The sequence below is a fragment of the Caloenas nicobarica genome, chromosome 22 (genome assembly GCF_036013445.1).
Source record: "Caloenas nicobarica isolate bCalNic1 chromosome 22, bCalNic1.hap1, whole genome shotgun sequence".
NCBI classification, from domain to species: Eukaryota; Metazoa; Chordata; class Aves; order Columbiformes; family Columbidae; genus Caloenas; species Caloenas nicobarica.
Window position 1 is genome coordinate 4,298,105 of NC_088266.1, and position 23,500 is coordinate 4,321,604.

At 39.3% G+C, this 23,500-nt stretch overlaps 1 protein-coding gene and 1 long non-coding RNA gene across 7 annotated transcripts in view; one reads left to right on the top strand and one right to left on the bottom strand.

The window, feature by feature from the left end:
• The window catches only part of KIF1B (kinesin family member 1B), a 76,445-nt gene that overhangs the window by 46,710 nt on the left and 6,235 nt on the right, over window positions 1-23,500 (bottom strand). For 3 of the 6 annotated variants that reach the window (XM_065650103.1, XM_065650105.1, XM_065650106.1), the window contains exons 3-15: window positions 13,356-13,432; window positions 11,970-12,149; window positions 11,479-11,544; window positions 10,386-10,564; window positions 9,545-9,656; window positions 8,412-8,489; window positions 8,097-8,162; window positions 7,249-7,324; window positions 6,867-6,945; window positions 6,152-6,294; window positions 2,567-2,700; window positions 1,398-1,477; window positions 667-742 (exon numbers count right to left, since the gene is read on the bottom strand). In XM_065650103.1, coding sequence (XP_065506175.1) covers window positions 667-742; window positions 1,398-1,477; window positions 2,567-2,700; window positions 6,152-6,294; window positions 6,867-6,945; window positions 7,249-7,324; window positions 8,097-8,162; window positions 8,412-8,489; window positions 9,545-9,656; window positions 10,386-10,564; window positions 11,479-11,544; window positions 11,970-12,149; window positions 13,356-13,432 — 1,346 coding nt within the window. Of the gene's footprint in view, window positions 1-666; window positions 743-1,397; window positions 1,478-2,566; window positions 2,779-5,147; window positions 5,190-6,151; window positions 6,295-6,866; window positions 6,946-7,248; window positions 7,325-8,096; window positions 8,163-8,411; window positions 8,490-9,544; window positions 9,657-10,385; window positions 10,565-11,478; window positions 11,545-11,969; window positions 12,150-13,355; window positions 13,433-23,500 lie in introns of all 6 variants that reach the window. The other 3 variants (XM_065650101.1, XM_065650104.1, XM_065650102.1) reach the window with 2 other exon arrangements.
• Window positions 16,385-23,369, top strand: LOC135997490 (uncharacterized). The gene is made up of 3 exons (XR_010607450.1): window positions 16,385-16,888; window positions 19,336-19,409; window positions 23,214-23,369. It is a non-coding gene; the product is annotated as an uncharacterized LOC135997490 (long non-coding RNA).

Genomic DNA, 23,500 nt, shown 5'->3' on the forward strand with positions numbered 1-23,500 from the left:
ATTTTGCCATCTACATCTTCTAAATTTTCACAAGAGCAGCTACAGTTACTAAAAGGAGAACTAATGAAATCGGAGTGCAAGGATAGCAAGGAACAGAAGCAACAGGACTAGCTCAGGAAGCTTACTTCTCCTAATAAATCCTATATGAGTAAACAAATACTATCTATTACCAAAGCAACTACTTAATCCAGGTGGCATTTATACACAAACCTGATCAGCTGAAAATGCACCAAAAGAGTCATCAAAAAGAGATGAGGGCCTCTGAGGGAAAATCTAAAAGGAGACGAGGTTCCATAACATAAGAGAAAGAAACGTAAAGACGACTCAATGAATTAGTGTCTTTACAAACCGCAGGCATGTCCACAGCTCCCTAAAAGCATTAAGTACCGTGTTACATCACTTGCATGAGGAACAGCGTCCAACTTCATTACTATGGGCAAAATAATCCTTAGATGTAGAGTGTTTTGAGGGATTCTAACACTAAAGCTATTTCCAAAAAGATATTGTAAAAGGAAGTTACTACTAAGAGTTCAAACCTCACTTATGTTCTTCTGTATCCTACATGAATACAAGCCCTAGTGTCCGTGGCAGCTCCCTCACCACCCTCTCCTCCCACATTGATCAGGCTTTTGGAGACACAATGTGATAGCTACAAATTTTCTCTACCTTTTTAGGTGAGAAGACTCCCAGTGTTCCTCCATCTTCCCGAATGGCAACTCCCATTTCTGCTAACAACGCCTCCCTGAGAGAGAAAAGCGAGATATTGACCATATTTAGACTTCTGAAACAAAATAAGGTCTAATGAAAGCCATGTAATGAAATACGTGAGACTTTAAACCTGATCCATGACAGTACAGCCAGGACTGTCACTACCTCATAACACAATAGGGCAAGTTTCTAAACTTATTCCCAGAAGTTACAGGCCAGTAGAACAGCACCCACTTTCTGACAATTATTAAGCATCTGTCTTGTTGCTCTAAGACACATTCAAACCACAGCTAGAAAGCTGGAGCTGTTCTGTAATTTTAAATGCTCTGGTACTAAAACCCAAACTTTTCTCCTTAACTTCAGGACCAGAATTTTTAGAATGTAAGAGAATGGTGGAAAGGAAGAAGGAGACGAGGATTCCATCCTGTTTCACAGCAGAAGTCAATGTAGCATCTCGGGATATTACCTAAATTCCAACAGTAAACACTTTAACTGTAGGAGATGCAGGAAGGAATACAGCTTTCTCTCAACATTGCCCCTGCTGTTAGATATAACACAAGAGTCAGCAGAACTATGAAGAAGCAATATTCTGCTGGTCCAGTGCTTTTGAACAGAGTAACATTCTCCATTTTCCACACTCCTCCATTTTCTAGAGACCATCTGCATCTACAGCACTTCTGATTCCTGACCTTTCCATCCTAATGGCTTCCGTTTTCCTCAGCTTCTCTTCCCATGTTTCATTCAGCTCTGCAATGATCTTCTCAGATTCCTGTGTGAAAATCCCAGAAGCTATTAGGCAATTATTCTCAAAGTTCTTTATATAATACACAAAGCAATTAAAGTTTGTGCTCAGTTCTAGACCTCTAATTAATTTTGGTTACAAAAAGTACTCTCAGCACTTCAAAACTCTAAGTTGTCTTTCTTAATTTTTAAAAGGGTAAACAGCCTTGAAGGCAAGCTGAGAAGAAAAGACAACTTCATATTTAACCACAATCAGACTAGTTTGAACCACCTCCATTATTTTTCCTTTTTTCTTTAAATCTGATTTACAGACATCATTCAGTAACTGGATGCCAAGAAAGTGCAGAGACCACACCGTTATTTCCATGGCAACAGCGGGTTTCTAATAGGAAAGGGATCAGCAGTGTGCATTCCAGCCCATTCCGATCCCCGTGGCAGTGTCTCATGGACAAGACATGAGAACGAAGCCCAGATCCAACACAGCCAGCTCTCCCCACTCATCCACCCATGGAGACTGGGGGGACTTTCATAAAAATTAAGAAATACTTCACTGTAATGCACTTTTGATGCGGTTCAATTCGATGCAGAGTTGGGACAAGGCCGCTATTGTCTGGATAAAGCATGCTATTCTGTGTGCTTCACATTTTAATCTGTGGGGGCTGGGCGAATACAACAGTGGCAGGATTATTCTTCCTCCTTTTTTCAACTTGGGAGTAATTCGGTTTTCTGAAAGCTGAGTGCATTTCCTAGTCAGACTTTGTCCACGCTAGTGCTGACCAGGCCTCCTGAAGTCTACACTTAGGAACAAATTTTCCATAATTACCACTGCACTACAGGACCTGTAAACATGAATCAAGATTTTCATTTATAATTTTGCTGTAGCTCCGGGCTACAATTAAACCTAAATAATCTTAACAGGGAAGGCGGTCCATGAACCCAGCTGCTGGCCCACTGCAGTTAAGCGCCCTTTTTAAGGTGCAAGCGGGTTTCAGACAACGTCCTACAGAAACAGCAGCATACTGGATATATTTGTGAAGGAAAATTCTCCCAGGTTCACTCCTATTTAGCCTTGGAAAAGACCAAAATAATAGCCTCCTTAACCTAGAGCGATACCTACCTTCAAACGTTCAATCGCCTCTTCTCCTCCAGGTGTCGACATGATTCTTTCCTGTATACTGGACACAGATGTTAAGCCCACCTGACTACTGAGAGAGCAGGAGGATGGAGATGCAGTGAGGGACCCCATGGAGGCTGTGGAAAAATTGCCAGGACGTTGATTCTCGGAGGCTAGCAAGTATCTATGTTTATTGTTCTGAAAATCTTTCAAATCTGGGAGAGAGACACACAGACAGAGGGAAGGCAGAAAGGTGGGAAAAAGGAAAATAGGAAGAGGGAAGGAAGAGGAAAAGGAAGGAAATACCAGTGTAAGAGGAAAGCATTTAAGCAGCGACAAGACAAGTTTTGTAATTTTTAGATGGCAGTTCTGTTCAGTCTTTTAATATTAAGTATCCAAAACAATAACTCAGTTCAGACCCTGAGGATTACTGGTAAGGACTGTATCATAAACCCTTTTGATCAAAAAAGCTTGAAAAAAATAAATTACATATGTGCTAAAAAATACACCATCCAATTCCTAACTCAACACTAGACTGAGCACCATGGAGCTCAGGCCAGGAGCAGATTCAGTTCCTCATGAGAATACTGACATTTTAGGCTGAAGTCTGAACAGACACCAACCACTTAAACTCAGCAAAATATTATCTTCCAGACTCCTTTAATTAAAAGGATGGTTAAGTAAATTTTTATCGCAGCAGTGGTTCTGCTGCCGAACTACCCAGACCACAAGGACAAAGAACTCTCCTTAAATTCTAATGGGAGAGTATGTAAATCACCTGTCAGTCCATGATGGGGAGAACATGAATTCACAATAATATAATTATGCTACTTCTTGACCCTCCTTACCTAAAAAAGTAAGGGGGGTATCTAAGATAGCTGATCAGTGAAATATCTGATAAGACTCTCATATTACAGAGGCTCCTTTAAAGCTTTTTGGTCTTCGTTTAGATGAGGAAGGCCTCAAAACCCCCACAATTTAATAAGGCACCTTTTGTAGCCCAAACACCTGGGCGCCTGAAATATGCCTCCTTAAAAGACAGAAAACAAGGAAAATGTGCATGAATGATTTAAGAATGAGTATCAGAAGGCAAATTATTTTAATCTTACTTAGCTTCTCGGATATCTCTATAAACCATATCCTCAGAATAATCACACGCACACACACAAAAAAAACTAACATGGAAATAGCAGGCTAAGAAATAGCTCAGTTTTAATAATTTTGATTGATTGAATTCTATTTCAAAACCAAATCCTTTAAAATAAGCATCTTGCGGAAAGAAACCGATCAGGTCAGATCTTGCAATTTATAAACAAGGGCTTCGCGCTTCCAAAAATGGATGCTCACCCAGACATTGCATAAATTTCCATGTCCTCCTACATCTCCTCTACTCTTATCCTGAACAATTCTGCTATTGTCAGCCTCATGCCCTAGTTCAGTCCACATTCAACCTGCAGTTTCAGCCTCATGACACTGTTGATTGCATTGAGTCAGTTTGAAAACCACCATCTGCAAATCCAGGAAGCAGGGGTGGGAGTTTGCCAGAAGAAAAGCAGGTTAAGGGAAGGGAACGCCATGGGGACGAGGGAAGCAGGCATGGCAGAGCAGGGAGGATGAAGCCTCAGAGGCCAATAGACACATGCACCCCTGAAGATAAAGGAAGTGGCACTTGCAATTAGTTTTCGCGACTGCTGTGACCACAGAGAACCAAAACCCTGGACATCATGCACGCTGCTCCTGGAGGCTGCAGCTTTCACACGCTGACATACGCACACGCTGGAAGCAGCATCGGAATGTAAGACAAGGCCAGGATGAGTCTTTACACCACCAGTAGCTTTAGTTGTAGGAAATTTCAGACAGATCTCTTCCAGTTTATATTGTTTGAGGGAGAGTGAAGACGACTGACTGAAAGAGCTTAAAAAGTCTACCAACCCAAAATTTACAGAGAATGCGTTTCTCTTGCAATGGACTACATTTACTTCCCTTTCATAGAAGCAAACACTAGAACAGAAATAAAATACTATTTGCTGACTCTTTAAACCCTATTAAGTTAATCATTTGCAACCAAGTATTTGAGCTCAAATGAGAGTCCTTTATTATTCCAACTTTTTTTTTTCTTTTAAAGAGACTACACAAAATAAATCTCTGCCTCCAGGAGGGACTGATAACATTTCATCTTGAGTTAATTGACACACTTAAAACAAATATTTCTAGGTGGAAAAGAGACACTAAAAGGCCAGGAAGCTAGGTGAGCAGAAGCTGTTTCCACTGAGGAACTTAAAGATTTGAGAAAAAGATTTTCTAGTTCAAATCTAAACTGTTGGCGGGCATGAAAACAGACTAAAGAATTACCGCTTTCCCTTCTATATGCTGGCAGAAAGAAAGCAATGAACATGTGTCGCACTTTAAACTCTGCACTTTTTTTCCTTGACAGTCAACTCAATCTAAGAAACGCTGGTTAAGCCTTGCATTCCACAGCGAGCGTTCTGTCTGGGATTTCCCTGTGAGAAATGCTGGCATGCAAAGCTCAGTTAAAAGCTGACCCAGAGAAAGCAGGTTAAAAAGAGAACCACACAATACACACATTTGCCTCCACTTCCAGAGTATTCATCTCCCATTGGATCAACTGAAAAGGGAAAAGCAGGAGGGAAAATACAAGAAGGATCAAAATTGAAGGTTCACCAGTGACATAGGATGGGAAGAGAATACTACTTTAAGTTTAAAGAAACAAAACACAATTCTCAGTAACGTTATTTTTTTCAGTTTTGATTTAGAACCAGAAAACACAGACTGTGCCAGGCATGAAAACACCTGCATTTCATTGTCTTCTGGCCCCATGCTCTTGAAAACAAGTAAATGAAGAGGTAAATACATGTTACACATCTTTAAGCAGTCTGTGACTAAGTCAGGACTTCTGCTTCACAGGCAAATAAGCTCTGACAAATCAGAAACTGGTGCAACATTCACTTTTTTTGTTTTTTAAGTCAAAGAATCTTTTAATCCAGTGGAATACATTCTGTGTTTTTATGGGCATCTCCACTAGGAATTAAATCATTGTTCATATTACACAAGAATGTAGCAGCTATAATTTTTGTTTATTTGCCTTGTTTGGAATGAGGACAAGGAAATAATTGAGGCACAAGTGTGTTCTGGTGCTTTAAGAGGTTGCTGGCAAAGCAAACCAGTACAATTACTGCTCTGCCAACCTAACTCAAAATCTCGCCCCAGAAGAATTCGTTATTTATTCACAATCAGCTGTTTCATAGCTGGTTATTTTGAGATGACAAATGGTGTGTCACTCAGGACACTGTTTAACAGGAATTAGCCATTGTTTTCTTTTCTGAGCAGGGATGGCACTGAAGCCAGGTATCAACTAATAACCGTAACCCTTTAAAAGGAAGATGCTTGCTTTCTCAGTACAAATTAAGTTTCTCTATCTCAGCTATCCTCCTTTTACGGGCAGCCAGACACAAAGCCCTCACCAGGGCAACTCCCGTGTTTTAAATCCCTTTCTCTCACATGCCCAGCTCTCCCTCCTCCATAAGAGAGACCAACCTGAGGACAGTAAGGTCTGTGTCATCCACTTACTGTCAATAATATCTCCCAGCCCTTGGGCACGCAGGAGATCTTTAAGCCTTGTCACCTCCTCCTTCAGCTCACGCACCAGCTTGGCATTGGGATCTTCATTGATAACAGCATTGCATTTAATCTGTTTTGCACGATCAGCATATCTGAAACCAGACCAAACCAACGAATATGTGAGTGCTCGTCTGCAACACAGGAATGCAGCAATATAGGAGACATTTAGCTTGCAGTTGTATGTCAGAAGAGAACCCTGGATTACATTCAGTCATGTATTTTAATGTATATTTAATACAAGGTATTGCTGCAAAAAAGACACGTATTCCATATGAATTAACAATATATATAGCAGACAAGAGGTTTTTTTACTTATTTCTTGTTCAACCATGAAGTCTGTAGGCTAAACAAGCCAAATGTCACACTTTATTCAGTACTTTGAAGCCTCAGCTTGACTACTATGCTCAATTTTAGGGAAAAAAACCATATGAACACAAGAGGATGAGTTTGATTTTTCAAGTTAAGAGTAGCCAATAAATCCCTAGCTCCCTATTCACACACAATACATTGTCTTTCCTTTTTCAGGGTAATTCAGTTCTTGCCAGTATAAAGTCTTCTTCCCCACAGATTTTCTCAAATTACAATAACCCAAAGGTTTGAGGGATAGCATGTGGCCGTTAGAACTAACAGCTACCCATGTGCATCTCAGATAACAAGAAAGTACCTTAAAGTGCTCAAAGTTTCATCGTAGTTTATGTCTGCCGGACTCAAAGCAGCAACCATCGCAGTTCTGGAGTTACCACCTATAATGAACACGCAAGATTTTAAATGAAACTACAGTGCACAATCTAGGCACTAATACCTACTAAATATCAGTATTTGCAATAAATTATAGAATTCAACTATATTCTACATTACTAAGGAACATACAAAAATCATAGAAAAGAGTTGTAACTTGAACAAAAGGTGGAACTATATGACTCGAATTTGACTACTGAAAATATTTAACCTCACACTTGATACAAATTCGAGTTAAGTGAGTTAAAAGCAGTTAGAAAATGTAGTGAGAATTTCTTTCCATATTGGCACAGGCAAATGAGCCATACCTAGATTTTCTCGAAGCAGCCACGTTAGTACAGAATCCCTGTATGGTATAAAGTCTGTCTTCTTCTTTTTTTTACTCTACAAAGAAAGAACATATTACTGAAAACCAGACACTAAATGGAAAATTAATATTTAAGACATTAAAATCAGAGCATAGGTATCAAAAGAACCATGACTCATGCTCTCTAAACAGTAGGGTGGCCCATCTTCAGTCATACAGGCGATTACTGAGTTTGATATCAGATCACATGCAACATATTCAGACATCTAAACAAATTATAATAAGCCGTCCAGAAAATTGCTTTGACACACTACATTCAGAAAGGTTTTTCAGTGTACGAAGAATATCTTCCTGGCATTTAAATTCCAAGAGAATTTAGGCACTAAACCTGCAAACTGTCTACTTTTCATTAATTTATCCTCAACCTTAGAACATTTTTAGATTTTAGTACTGGTAATTCTCAGGCTTCATGACTATAATTTATATTCACAGGAACTTCTCAGAGACCTGACAGAAAAGATTCTTGCTCTTGGATTCCAAAGTGAAATGAATAAAATCTTACATTCAGCAAAAAAGACAACGGCCACTACTACGCAGACCATCATACCTTGTTGGTGCAGTTATCCTAAGTCGAAAGCATTAAAGAAAGAGGAAGAAGATACAAGATGAGCTTCTTAACAGAGCTTTATAGATAAATTTCCATGTTACCTATCAAAATACACAGAGCTAATTTGGCTGAGAATGCTGCGCCAAGAACAGTGAATGATTCTGCTGCACTCCATGGTTTTTACTGTCTCAGTCTTACTAGCTACAAAAAGGTTGTTGCAGGAAAGTAAATGCTGTACTTACCACTTCAGCCAATGCTGAAATAACTTTGCCCAGAGTAGTGAGAGACTTGTTTATATTTGCTCCTTCCTGAGAAAACAGAATCCGGCATTATATAGTAAGTAAAATTGTTCAACCACGAACCTCTGTAGGCTAAACAAGCGAAATGTCACACCCATGGTCAGAGAGGGGGAAAAAAAGTATTCGGTTTTGCAACTATTTTTTTCTATAATTATAATAACAATCCTTTCTTTTCCTTGTTATTTGTCAAGTAAAGACTCCACATGATGCTTGTACACCCGCTTCCCTTTCTTTCCCCGTAGATCAATGGCTCAATACCTTTAATCGGGTTCCTTTGGCACCAGTTGAATCAGCCCGCTCACTCCCCGCTAGATCCACAAGGCTAATCTTGCTGACCTGAAAAGAGAAAGCGCATAACAATGGGAATTAGTACTGGGTGAACTAGAGTAAGAACAAAACTTCAAAGAATTCCACGGTATGAGAAAAACTCTGTCTAAAAAAAAAAAAAAAAAAAAAATCCCTGTAGTGTGCTTAAAAGTACAAAGTTTTCATGAGCAATTAGCTTGATGCTGTTATCTTATGGAGAAGAAGTTTCCAGGATTACGCTCTGTTTTAGGTGTCGCTACACTCTAAATTACCTAAAAAGAGAACGAGGTCTCACACGAACAGAGTAGAACAGAAGTCAAAAGAAAGCGTTAGTGCCACAGACAACACAAGAATCTCAGAGGAAGAGAAACTTCATGTATCATCCTGTATCTAGTGACTCCAACAAGAAAGCACCCGTCTACCTAAAGCTACAGAGTACATGTCAGTTAATGATAATTAAGGGTTTCACAAATATAGGGGAGGGGAGCACCTCCTCAATACTTTTTTTTTTTTTCAGATCTGTCCATAGTAGTCAGTTCAGAAACATGACCAATACCTGTACTTCAGCTACTTTTTGCATGCAGAGCCTCTATTTCAGAGCAATAAGAGCCAGAAAACTGTTCCATGCTAAACAGTGCACCTCCTTTTAACATGCAAATTACAGAAAGTGCCTTAGTCTCACTCATCCCAATTCCTGTGCCCAAAGAAAAGAACTAACGAGGCAAATATTTTGCAGTGACAAGCAAAACCACAGAAAGTTCTGGGAAAAAGACTGGGGAAGATTAATGACTTTCATTTCATATATCCCTTGCCATAGAACCTAGCCCTTAGGGCCGTATTTTTCCCACATCTATATGTTCTCCTGCACATATTCCCCTATCAGTTGTTTTTAGAATTACAATCAAACAAAATCCTGTAAGAAATAAAAAGGCTCTGTCAAGGCAGACAGCAAGTTCATCCTTGAACAAAACACAAGAAAAAACAATTAATCCCCATTTTCTCGTCATACTGCAGATAAGAATAAGTCACTGCAGGGAAGTTTCATGAAAACACAGTCAGAAAGCCACTTCTCATCTGTAACACACCTTCTCTGTGCAAAGATCAGTTTCTGTGTCATGTTTCTTCTGAGTAAAGACAATTGTAAACACAGCATGAGAGCGGCTGCTGGTTTCATTCATGTTGGTAGCTGCCACAGTCCTAAAACGTGAACAGATACAGACAGGTTTAGAAAACAGGAGCCTCTGTGCTGCAAGTACAACCACCTGCAGGGCTGAAGGCAGCTGTAGAGGAATAAGAGCAAGAGGCTGCACAGTTCATGTTCTGCCCTGTAACCAAGGCCAAGCCACACCAAATACCATTAGAAACCCTTTGATTTTTCACTCTTGAATTATTCCCATCTTAATCACAGTTTAAACAGTGCTTGCTCAATCTGTGTACTCAGTAATCTACTTCACGCTCCAACACACACAAAAACGCGAGCGGCATTTATGTCAGTTTTTCCCACACGTTGTTAAAGGGAGCCTACAGCTGACATGAAAATAACCAGAACTTAAAGCCAGAATGCCAGCTTTAGTCCTGACCACTTGAATGAAAGAACACTGTGTTTACATGTTTATTTATACCAATACAGTGATACAGTACACAATGAAGGCAGAACTAAAACCCAGTATAATAGTTTATGTACTTCACCTCAAGCCATTACAAGCTTTAAATATCTAAACAGCAATTTACAGCACTATTTCACCACACAAATCAATTTCAGCCTTTAAATGGCATTTATCAGTGCATATTTCAACAATACTCCTCATGCAACATGAGCTTTTTAATAAGTGCCAATGCATCAGAGAAGATATTTTAAATTTGCTGCTGTCTGCCATGTATCCCCAGGACAGAGATAAAAATATATAACACATCACCATCACTAACCTGGCTTTGTTCCCAGCATCCATGAGGTCTGCAATGTCTGTATAAGACGTGACCGCTAACTTGGACAGATCTTCCACATATGGTCCAAGCAGAGGATGTTCTCGCACTCGCAAATTCCCTTTATTCTTCGGGTTCAACAGGTCTCTGACTCTCTCACAGTAAATCTCCATGTAACTCACCTGAAAACACGAATTTGCATCGACAATTTAGTGTTTCTTAAGGCTTCCTCTGCAAGGAGCTCTGCAGCATTTCAGAGTGCCACTGGTGGAAACTCCCCCGGGCCACTACAGGAAAGCTACAGGTCGGTGTCTCAGTCGATGTAACAGCTTGAGACAATGGCAGAAGGGGAGAAGCATCACTAGTCTCATACATCAGATCTCAAACATAAGCTGCAGACCTTGCATGCATGTATAGATCCCTTAACCATTTCAAAAAATATTGGTGTTTAATTAAAAATTATACACTTGAGTTCACAATCATTTCAACAGCTTTAATATGACACAGCAGCAAAACTGTCTAAAGCCTGTCTAGCTGTCTCCCTTCTCTGCTTACTTGTCAGATGTTCACTCTTCTAGATTTCCATTATAAGACAGACTATTTCTCTCTCTTACATGCACAAATCAGAACCATGAACAAGTACCAAACAGAAAAAACATAATGAAAACGTGGGAAACTTCTCATTCACAAATTCTAAACAGGATGCTCCTATTGCATTCAATCTTTAAGTCATCAAATGTTAATAAAATGCAATTAAATGAAGCATTAAAATAGAGAGATTGAAAGCCACATAACTAGCCATTTTGTGTTCTGTAATTCAGAAGGAGTAATGACTGCAGTTTACATTTATTACCAATAATTACATTTGACTTCCACCAGCTTTTTGGTCTTCCTTTCTTTCGAATCCTGCAATGTATTTGCATGTCAAGCTATTAAAACTGACTGGAAGAAAAAACAGTAAGAGAAAGACAACACTGTTTCTGCAAAGTGCCTGCTTTTATTTTAGCAGCATCTCAGTGCAGCATCAATAACACAGCACCTAAGCTCAATTCGATATCCAGCATACAGATATTCTCTGATTTCTCACCATACTCACCTCTACTGAATAGGACATTTCTTCATTACTGTTGTCATTGATTTTCTCAAACAGTTCTTCACATAGCTGGAAAGAGATTAAAGCAAGTCAGAAATTAGCCTTTACTGAGTAATAACAAGTAACTACTAGAACATGTCATTAAATTTGCTTTAGAACGAGGGTAGGAGAAGAAAAAGAACCTATTACATCAACCACATGCAGCCTCAATGGGAAGATACTTCATATCAATTTGACACCACTATCATTTAATGTTATTTTATATAGTATCTCAATAACTGTTCTAGGATTAACCGTTATTACTATTCCATACCACAGAATTAGAAAAAGCCTATAATAACTGAAAATGAAAGTAATAATTTTAGAAGGGAATGATTAAAATCCCTAATCCTCTCCTAGCGTCGTAAAAACAATAGTCTGTTTATTCAGTGTGCTGAAGTTCCAGTGTGTGTCTGCACATGCTGTACAAAACCAATCCCCTTTCTGGGCTCTACCTGGGGGATTATTCCTGCTTGGCTCTCCTCCTGCTTGCCCATCATTGTGTAGGATTTCCCAGCTCCAGTTTGTCCATAGGCAAAAATGCAGACATTGTAGCCCTCAAAGGCATGCAGCAACATCTCCTTCCCAATGTCATTGTACACACGGCTTTGAGATGCAAAGCAGGGATCTTCGGGCTGAAAAGACATGAAAACAGCATCAATACAGTCTTATCATTCAAGTAACATCTCAAAAAGCAGTTGGGTGGTTTTCTACTTCTATCTTGTGGGTATTTAGGAAAGTCCTTGGTAAATATACTTTCAAAAGCTATCATACTAACAAATACCTACGCAGATGTTTTATGTTGCACAAACCAGAAGAGACTGCACAGAAAACATAGCACCGAAAGTTGATTTTGTAGGACTATGCCACTACATTGTACGTGACTATGCTATTCCTGATCCAGCATTCTCTCTCTTCCTGAAATGTTGGATTTTAACATTACGTGCTCCTGGAATCAGGACAAATTTAGCTGTGCGAACATCCTAAGGTTGAGCTCAAGGTTTTATGAGACCAGTTCTTTTCCTCGATGCTGCTTATCTGCTAGTTTTCAGGAATTATGTTCATAATGTTCCTCTGACTGATCCTGTAATCTATTAATACTTGCATGGCTGCTCTGGAAGATTCAGTAAAAGAGCTACACAAATCATCAGGAAAACAATCTTGCTGGCCACAGCTTTACTCAGAAATATTAAGTCTTATTTCCAACATTCAAGTTACTAAAATTAATTGTAGTGAAATGCACTATGCATTATCATTATCACTTCTTACTACATCTTTTGAGAAAATAAGGCGGGGGAGGGGGAGAGGGCAGAACACCACAGTTCTGCTGCAGAACAATTACTGGAAGTCAGCAAGACCTCAGCACTAATTCACAGGAGGGTGGGGCAGAGGAGCCAGATGAGCGTTTATTGCTTTTGCAGCTATTGGAAACATGGATCACTACTCTGTCTTTTCCAGATACACCAAGAGAGCTCAAACCACATCTCTCCTTCAACTGTAGGAAGTTGAGCAACTTTCACTTGTCTAAGAGCAAAACTGAATTAACTGCGGTTCACATGCACCCTTAAAATTTTTAGAACAGAACATTGTTGGAGAATATTCTCGGTAATCTTTCAAATATTCACAACTTGTTCTCAAACTCCAGGAGCTCAGCTTTCTGCTCTCCCCCAAACCAGAAAAGACAACATACATTGACAAGCTTTTAACCTGAACTAGGGTGAGAAAGACAGTGCGGAAACATCTGACAGGGATGGCATGATCAGAAGAAGAGAATGCAGGTAAATAACACTGATCAATAACAAAAAAAAAAAAAAAGGGGGGTTTCTTGTAAAAGAACTTACCGATGTGTGGGACCAATAAGAGTAGTCAAAGCTGAAGGACTTTGGTGCTTCCTTAGGATTCTTTGGGTTGATAATACCTACAGGAAATGAAATTCAAATTCTTAGTGAACTTGATATTTAGGAGCATAATTAATGAGCTTGCTGACTCTCAACTTAATCTGTGAACCTGAGCATTCAGAGTTACCACACTGTACAGAAGTAATAAGACTGAAGTAATAGACTCACAGCTTCCTAACACTGTATTTCTGTAGGCCTTATTTGAAATAAGTCAAGGAAAAAAATTCCTAGAAGGAATGCTGCTGCTGAACAAAATTCTTCTGTTGCACAGAAAGCCAGGAGTGGGTCATCCTGGCCCCTCAGCTTTTAGAGTGGGACAGACTTTTAGGAGTTGAGGGACATTAGCAAGAAGGAAGATCCAAGAAAAAAGATCCAAGACACAAATTGTTCAAGAATCCCTGATGATTTCACAGCAGCACTGCTCAGCCTGTTTCAGAATACATGTTACACAGTACAAGAGATGGTCGCAGAAGGATTTTCTTTAAGAAGCTCATGGGAGAAGATATGACACAAGTTGGATCTACCGATATTTCAGGGACTATCTGCATGGTTTATTTCAATGTTCTTTTAAACATGCACAAAGGCTACAGATCAATTTTTATTAGGACTGACATTAACTGAACCAACCAAACTACTGGTAATTGTTCTCATCATATACAGACATTGAATCCCACAGTGATCTCCAACCAACCTGTGTGCTTTTTCTCTTTGGAACATCCATACAATATTCAACAGCCCTATGATGAAGTTCACACACACACAAAAAGCCAGAATGAAAAAATGCTTGTGTATAGTTCTTATGTTATGGACTTCGGGAGTCCCATTCAAAAAGCTGACCTCCAACTGCCTTTTCAGCTCTTGCAGTGCTTTGACTCAATTTTCTTTCCAAGGTATTCACATATAAGGATCTAAGAATCTTCAGGTGAGTTAAAACATTGAACACTTTACAAATACCGGTATAAACATGCTTTGCAAAAGCCCCTCTTTCTCTCCATATCAGCACATCTGTGAATTTTATGCTCATTTCCTTTTCTCAGATCCTCTAATTCTTTCAATATTTGACCCACACATGCACATTCCCCACAATTAATGAAAGCTCTTCCAGACACCTAAGAGGATGTTTTTTCCCCCCCCTCTTTTGCAGCAACAAAACAGCTTCCTATGGCCCTTGCCTGGGGGGCAGTAACACAGAATGGATTCAATTGTCATTTTAATGGCATACAGAACATCTGTAGTTCTGTATTCCAAGGATGGCAATTTATAAGCACAGCTCTTACTGCAGAAGTGAATCTCTACTGCCTTTTTTTTTTTTTTAATACGACAGCGCCGGAAATACTTAAATTATTCTTTCCAGCAGCTGTTTTCAACACCATCTGTGTAAGTAAGGACTGTAAAAAGGCATACTCTTGAGGGTATCAAAATTAGATAAACCACCTTAGATTTACACATACCCATCTGCACCTAAAGCAGCAATCTGCCTTTGGGAGTGATACACTGATTATGACGCGTGCCAACACAATCTACAAAGAAAGAAGCTATACAAAGGTGCTCACAGTCTTCCTGGAGATGATTTACATTCTGATACCAGTTACCCTAAACAAAGGATGCTTATTTCTCATGTATTCAAACCAGTTAGGCTGAGCTTTGGGAGATGTGGGCTTCTCCCTTCTGTGATAAACAAAAATTATAACACCCACATCTCTTACCATGTCAAACATGAACTTAACATCATGTTGCGCCAAAATCTCTGAAAATGTGGTTACAGAATCCCCATTAAAATTAAATCACTCCTCTACCAGATGCTGTGTCCCTGAGCAGGGCTGTTGTCCAAAACTACAGTGTGGAGAAAAGATCCCTGTCTGGACTGCAAATAGCAACAGTTGCTACTCTGTTTCTTGTGGCCAACTCCATTTCGCTTGGATGCACCTTGTGCTGACATTCTTGCCTTATGAAAGCTGACAGACATGCAAAGCCAATGAATAATATGCCTTGCACCAGGATAGTATCAAATGGCAAAAATGCTTGTGGCTTTGGATAGCAACATGGGCATCAACACATAACAAACTGGTAACCTAAGCAATCATACATGGCTGTAGTTTCCTTTTACTCGTTTTGACCAAACAGCAGTACATCTACAGAACACACTATGAAACCAGTTCTAAAGTGAATTAAAAAAAAAAATCCCCTACCCCAAACTTAAATCAGTTCTCTCAGTGTATTCCAGACTGCTACAATTAAACAACTTCTCATTTCTCACTCAATTATTTAACATCAAAGTTCTGAAAGGTAAGGAAGAAGTAATGCCTTGTACCTGGAAGCTCTTACCCAAAAAAAAGGCACAAATAAAAAACAATCTCCACATTAGTTCAATGTAACAACCTTTGGGGGTGAACATTATTTTCTTCAGTTGTTTTGGCCTGCAAGTTAAAAACAAACAAACCCCCATACCTAAAAATCTCTAGAAAAAGTCCACCACTTACAAATAGAAAGCAAAGAAGCTAAACGTTTAATCAGAAGAATAGCTCGTTTTTCCACTCAGCTCGCTATGCATGAAGGCACAGGGACCACCCATGAAAGGCACGACCTCTAGCTGCACTACAAGCTTGCCATGACAGCTTCATCCTGCTCACTTCAAACTTAAATTTGATCCACCACATTTGTGAAGTTCAGGCTCCATGATTTATGCAACTGATTCCACTGCGCCCCATTTTTAAGCCATTATTTATTATTATTATTTTCTTAGACAGGCTTTCCTCAGCCTTCTCACCAAGTTCCATGTCCAGCTCACTATTTTGAAAACTACTTTCTAGGATGCATGTTTTTGCAAAGCATATTTTGAGAAGCATATCAGGAAAGGGAGATTAACATGCAAGGAGGCAGCTCTGTCAGAGGTTGGGAATGCAGCTGCCTGGCCAAAATCTTCCACTGCAGCAGGAACGGGTCAGCGAAAACCTCCTGGCTGCCAGGAGCTCTGCATGCTGTCCCTCACTGCTGGGATCCAGTCACAGCCCAGCTTCTGGTCCAAGCCTCAAGTCTATTTATCCCATTCCTGTTTCTTACACAGTCTACATCCTCCATTTTCAGGATTGCTGGTTCCGCAGAATTCTGTCTACAAATGAATCCAGCAGAGCTGACTGAGTGAGAAAAATACAAGACTACAACCTCAACAGACTTGAAGTGGATTGAAATCCATTTCATTTGGAACACTGAGCAGGTAGCTGCTCGCGTCAGCCGTGCCTGCTGTGGTCTGAGTTGAACCAAGTGATCAGGTACACAAAAATGGGAGATAAGACACCCAAGAGAAGATGGTGAGGCAAAGAAACCAGGAATTCAGACTGAAGTAACTGACCTCACCTGAAGGCGTCTGTAGCACCAAACATCTTCTCTGGAGGGACAAGGAAATCCATGAAGCTAGCTACTTATAAAGGAAGTTAATGGGTATTTCTGAAGAAATTAGAAGACTTCTTACAGGAGAGGTAAGCTTTATCCTAAAAGTTCATATGCCAAATTGGAAAACAGAATGATCATGCAGGAATTAGACTGAGTGGGCAACATGGATTACACATGCCATTTTATTCAGCAAGCTGTGTTTTCAGCCAAACAAGGAAAGAAACAGAATTTTAAAAGAGGACTGTTTCCAGTGTCTCCAATACGCACAAGAACACAAAGCTTTTCGGCTGTTTGGTTTTTAAACCATGCAAGGCCCAGATGAATTGTATTAGCAAATCATGAAATAGGTCATCATCTGTCTCCTCACCACAGCGGACTCACGGCATGGTACGCAAGCTAATAGTTTAATTACAGAGCCTCAGGAAATGAGAAAGGCAATAAGACAGATGACCACAGCAGGAACACATTAATGGCCTTTTTATCTTACAGAATAAATTTGTTTATCTGCTATTTCAAAGGTCCAATGTGGCAATTAACTTTTCAGTTTGCAAACTGACACTACCGCTTTGTGCTGCAGCTATAATTAGTTACCATCAGCATGGCACCGGCGCAACTTTGAACACTGGAGTTAGCCCGAGCAGCCGGTTTCTGAGAAATTCAATCCCTTTTTCAGGCCCCTCGCTCACCAAGAGCCAACTTCTTAGATCATGTGCAGTCTTTCAGCTTTCCACAAGTTAAGGTTTCTGCAAAGAGAAACTGGGAGGGATATTTTACAAAATCACCATCTCCGATGCCATTGCTACTGAAAAAGGTTACACACATAACTCAGAAACCTGGAAAGGATGAAACAAGCTGAAGACAGGTTTTTCCTACTGCCGTGTCTAAAAACTCTTCTGAGATCAAAGCAGCAATCACTGTTTGGATTAATGTCCACCATTTACCTTTGGAATGGAAGGCTTAGAATAAAAGCACGGGAATATTCATGTTTTTAAAGTATAAGAACTGTTGATTTGGCTGAGGGAGATTAATGCCCACATTATTCCTTTTTATTTCAATTATGAATTTCCAGAAATTCTTAATAACATTCTTCACCTTAAGACATAATATTTACACCAGTCTTCTACCTTGGTGAGCAAATAGAATAAGTAGAAGTAATTACATGTCATAAATTGATATAAAATTCAAATAAAAGTGCACTGTGTGAATAGCTACGCTGTGTTATCATTTAATTTGAAGCGTTTAATATCCCAGCCCAGACACCCAGCTTGCATCTTAAAAGGTTATTTCTCTGTACAGCTACACAGTAAGTCACACAGAGCTGCCTCACGCTACCTGAGGTGCCTCTAAGCAGGAGTAATTCACATATTCTCTGAAACAAAAATGATTTAAACAATTCTTTTTAGCTGCTTAGCTGTTTAACTTTGGTGGGGGTTTTTGATAGCTGTAACTACAAACATGTGAGTTTTATGTATCACTGACCAAAAGGTAAGGAAGCCGACAGTTTTAAAACAAATTTCTTCACACCAAATAATCTAAACTTTTGTATCATTATCTAAGTCCACGTATTTAACTAGTTAGGCCTTGTACAGAAGTATATAGTAGGAGCAGTACAGCCTAATAAAAGACAAGGAGAAAGTGGGAACAAAAATCAATGAAAGAATTATAATTTTAGATGCGCTGTATCAACAGTAACAAACCAATCTCCACAAAACATTTGGATTTTAACATGCCCTTAAACAGACAACTTCATTCCTTGGCATAAGGTACTTCCACAGTCCATCCTACTTGTTCCTTAATTAACATTTTTCAAGCCATCCACCATCTGCTTTATCAGCTAGCACAAAAATAACATTCACTTTCAACCTTTCAAATCTATAAGATCAAATTCATTGCTAGCTTTTTATTTTAGCAAAAACTGTTAGCGAACTTTGAAGAATCACTTCACTATTGAAACAGTATCAGTATGTTTTGTAATATGTATTATTTTGCATTCCTATTGTTATTTTGGACTTTTTTTTTGCTTCACAATCCAATCCTGATTTGCTGAAACTGAAATTCAAAAAGCACACCTCAAATATCCACTTTATTTTACAATTATAACCAGACAGAGAGCTGATGCAAAGTTATAGTCCTGTGGGATACTTCCAACTGCAAGCAGTGTTCTCTGTCTTCTCACCCATTCCTAAACACAAACATATTCCCACTTCAAGCCTTTATTTCTGGAGTTACACTTCCATTCTCCATTAAAATTAACCAAGTAAACAGACAGCGGGAAACCTACAGAGAAGAAAGGAAAAAAAAATGCAAGCAAGCTGAGCCAAGATCAGCCCCCTCATACCATTCCCATCTACTCAGCCACATAAATATTTTTGCAGGCACGGAGACTGACCACAACTACTTTAACCACTTAAACCTCACGTCAGATTATAATGACACTGAATTTGCAGTCTGAACCTAATCTGGTTTCATCCCAGTCAGCATTGCTCCTCAGCGTGTCGCAAAATTTCTAACTTGCAAAATATCTGCATTTCAGTATCTGCGGATACAAGCAATTATTTCTAATAAGCTCTTGGAATAGAGAGCCAGAGTGCACAGCACACAAAAGAGGTAAGAGTTTAAATTATTCTCTTATTCCTCATTGCATTCAAAGTGAAGTCACCAGAGTCAACAGCTCCACCTCTGTTAGTGCGCAGACTCCTATTCCAGGCTGTGCGGCCACCAGCCGGGCCACCCACCAGTCACTGAAGGGCACTCCTGGGAAGAACTGGCTAACTGCCCTCCAGATAAACACCAGCACACAGAACTAACTTGGGCTAAATCCTGGGATTAGCTGATATACAGTCTGTGCTGGGGGTGGGAGGAAGGGAGAGACAGACCAACAGATTAATATTGGGGAAGAAAAAAAAAAAAACAAATCTATCAAGTGCCAATCAGAAATAAAATCCAATAATGGTGAAAGTCAGGTATGGAACTGGAGAAAATTAACTTGATCATTTGTGCAATACAGCTTCCTTTCTGCTGTTTACATCTTCTGTTCTCATATTGCTATCACATCTGTCAATGCTGAAGGCACAAAGCCTCTGTAATTTCTACGTATGAAATAAAATTAGGTTTCAGCTCACAGAAGAGGCGTCACACCAGCCTCAATAATTCTCCCAGTGGCAGCAGTAACCTACACAGAGCACGCATTCCTGCCAAATGCCGACACACATTAAGAGATAACAGCTTGCAAAAAAGGCACCGTCCTGTCTTCACTTGTGTTCTCATTAACCATTGGTAAAGGAACAGACAGAAATTTAAAAAAAAAAAAAAAAAGCATGATTGTCTAGACAGAACTTTAGAAGCAGTAACATTCAGGGAAAGAAATACCAAATAATTCATTTCTGTGCCTTCTTCAAATTCTATTTGAATCAATATGAACTGTAGTTTTATTTTATGATGTCTGAATAACCAATTTAACCAATATAGAAGATTGGGTGCCTTCGGAATTGACTCCACAAGACCAAATTAACATTAAATATACAATCTCTGAAAGTGCACGGGTCTGGAAAATATATCTGCGCCATCTGTAGACTGGAATGACAACAATGAGAACACGTTTGTTACTGAGAGCAGGGTGGAGCAGGCATTCTTTGTTTGTTGGAACGTGAATAACACCCCAAAGACACGTTTAATACGGGCTTCTTTCTGAGGCGTACGTTGCAATCAGATATATGGCTATATTGTTTTTATAAGACAGACTTTCAGGGTTGTTATTATAAAAGATAAATGAAGGGAAATGGACACTTCCAGCTTGTAAGGCAGTGCTTGCTTTTCAAAGCATTGTTTGCATTTTTCAAATCATTAAAAGGGAAGGAAACCAAGTAGAAGCTAAGAACTGCTCATTTGGAATTCAACCGGATTCTCTCCGCACTGTGGAATTTCAACCCTGTACTGGGAGAAAGGTTGGATGGGGGAGGGCGTTGGGCTCAATAGCACCAGGGCAAGGAAAACGCTTGCTCACAGAAGCTGCTAGAAAGCCGCTCTCATCCTCAGCTGCTCTTACAGATCCAAGTGCTATAAATACCGGCTCTGCAGCTGGTGTTCTGGGAGAACGGCATGCCAGCGGGCTGCGCACCAAGCGGGAGCCGGCTGAGCAATACTGCTCTACCCATCGGAAAAGCTGAACCAAAACCATTCCAAAACTTTCATCGTCAGCTGATTACCTGAAAGCCTCCTCCTGCAGAAGATGCATATCAGCTCTCTGTATGTAGCTGGTGAAGCACCTGGAGTCAAACTGAATTCTTTCCTCACATGTTTTCTGCTTCAAGGCAGACAAACCAATATCTCCCTTTGCTCCCTGCTTTTACTTGATTACATCTCCCAGAGCCAAAGGCCTTCTCCAAAGGCCATTCTGACCCTCAGACACATGGCAGCACTACATTATAAGGATATTGTGTAGCACTGGGATCCAGGGAACTCAGTTTTGCCAGCCTCAATATCTTAAAGAATCCACGAGGCAAAAATATCCAGTTCTTAAAAGTAGTTCCCATTGATAATTTGCATTTTCTTCTATTTGCACACTGAAACGTGGCATATAATTCAAGCATTTGATAAAAAGAATCTTTAATTTTAGTATTATATTTCAATTATCAATAATTTAGACAAACACACCATAAATCAAAAGCCTTTCAAATTAAGTCCTGCTTTCTCACCCTATTTTATTTTGCTCCAGAACAACTGCATAAAGCAGGACACATCTTAAAAAAATATATATAGAAAGAACCCTAACAGAAAAGGAACTTAAGTTAGATTTTTTTTTTTAAATTTACATGTTTAGCTTTAGACCAGAGGTTTAGAAAATGTAGAAAGGAGGAAAAGAAAAAAAGGGGAAAAAAAACCCCAAACACCACACACCACAAACACAACACACCACCACCATTTAGAGAAAAATATTTTTTTCCTCAGCCTCTACAAATCAACTCCAGAATGCCTGATGAAGCTTTCCTGATGCCAGGGATGCCTGCTTGAAAACTCACCTGTCATATGTCTACAACAGCAGCTGTGACTATTGTTCCAGGCAGAGGGGACCCCTCCACTGCACCTATTTCCATTAACCAGCCAACACCCTAAGCGGGCCACAAAGGAACCTTCCAACCTTTCCAAGCCACAGAGATGACTACCAAGTTAAAATCCAACTAGGCAATTTTCAGTCCTAACCTGGGGATCCAGTTGCACTCATATCTTTCAAAATAACCTAGACTGTACTGGTGTGTTTTTACCCGAGTGTGGTTTATGGCAAATCAGAATACACAATCATCTCAGACGAACTACAATTTGAGTACTTTGTTTTATTCTGTCACCGGAATTCACAAGATGCTAAAACCTATTTTCATTCATCTAGTGCACAACTGTTACATCAATTGCAGAGGACATACAGGGTGCTTCAAAAAGATGGACCCAATTTAAAAGCAAAGTGATTCCAAATTGGGTCCATCTTTTTGAAACATGCTGTATTCCAGGTAGGATACTTCCTTATTTCTCTGCTTCACTAGTTTAGTTTTCTAAATACTTATTTAGCTTTTTAAAAGAATAAGCTAACTCGATCTTTGCTAGTGATGAATATCTAAATGCTGTCTTGTAGCTACTAGCTTGAACCTCTGCTTCATTTTCTTTTTATTTTTGTATTCTTTATTTACAGACAAGATTATAAAATCATTTCCACAAAAAACCCAAACAAACAAACAAAAAAACCAAAACACAACACTAGGCAAGTCTTCAGGCACAGAATAGCTTAGCTTTTCATTTCAATAATCCAAGACAGCAGCTGCCAACATTGTTCATATTTGTTATATTTCAAAACCCAATAAAAGAATGAGTACAAGAACTACTGACACACAAAATACTCTTAGGTCTATAGGTCACCTTGCATCCCATGTATTATACAGCAGAATCTTTTTCCCATTCACCACAAAACCAGTCATTTATGGAGTGGACAGGCAATAAACAATTAATACATTGCAAATAAGATGCATTGGTATAAATCATTCAAAAGATATGCTGACAATCATGATTTATTCTTGAGTTATTCATTTCAAAAAGCTGCTTGTGAGTTTGACCGAGATCATGATAAACCACCCATCCAGTAATTTAAACAAAATATTAAAGCAGATATATTTTCAAATTTATTTAAAGACTGACAAAATTAAACAAAGTTATCTCAGAGGAAAAAACAAAACACAACTCAGAAGTCCACTGATGACAAGTTTCACTTGAAAATATTCTGTAAGAAGCAGAATATGAAACGAACAATGTATTAGGCAGTGTCAAGCTAACTGATAGTAAGGCCTGCTAACAGGGCCATCACCCTAGAGAATTAATTATCAATATGAAAAGTCCTTAGAGCCCACTAACTTTCTCTTCTCTCACCAGGAACCCTGGCATGGCTGACTACGCTGCAGGCAACGCTGCAAACACAGCTGCACTGGGCCTAGTGCTGAGTGGGATGAACAATGACACTGAACCAAATGGTATCAATAACTGCTTTGACCTTGAAAAGCGTGTTAAAAAAAATTTCAATAAATAGTATGCCCATATTCAGTTTCCCATAGAAGAGTCTTCTTCAAATTAGAACCCTAGAATTAGAATTAAGAAACCTAACACTTCTAATTAGTTAGAAAATAAGATGATTTTATGCAGTCTGTTATTTTGCCATCATT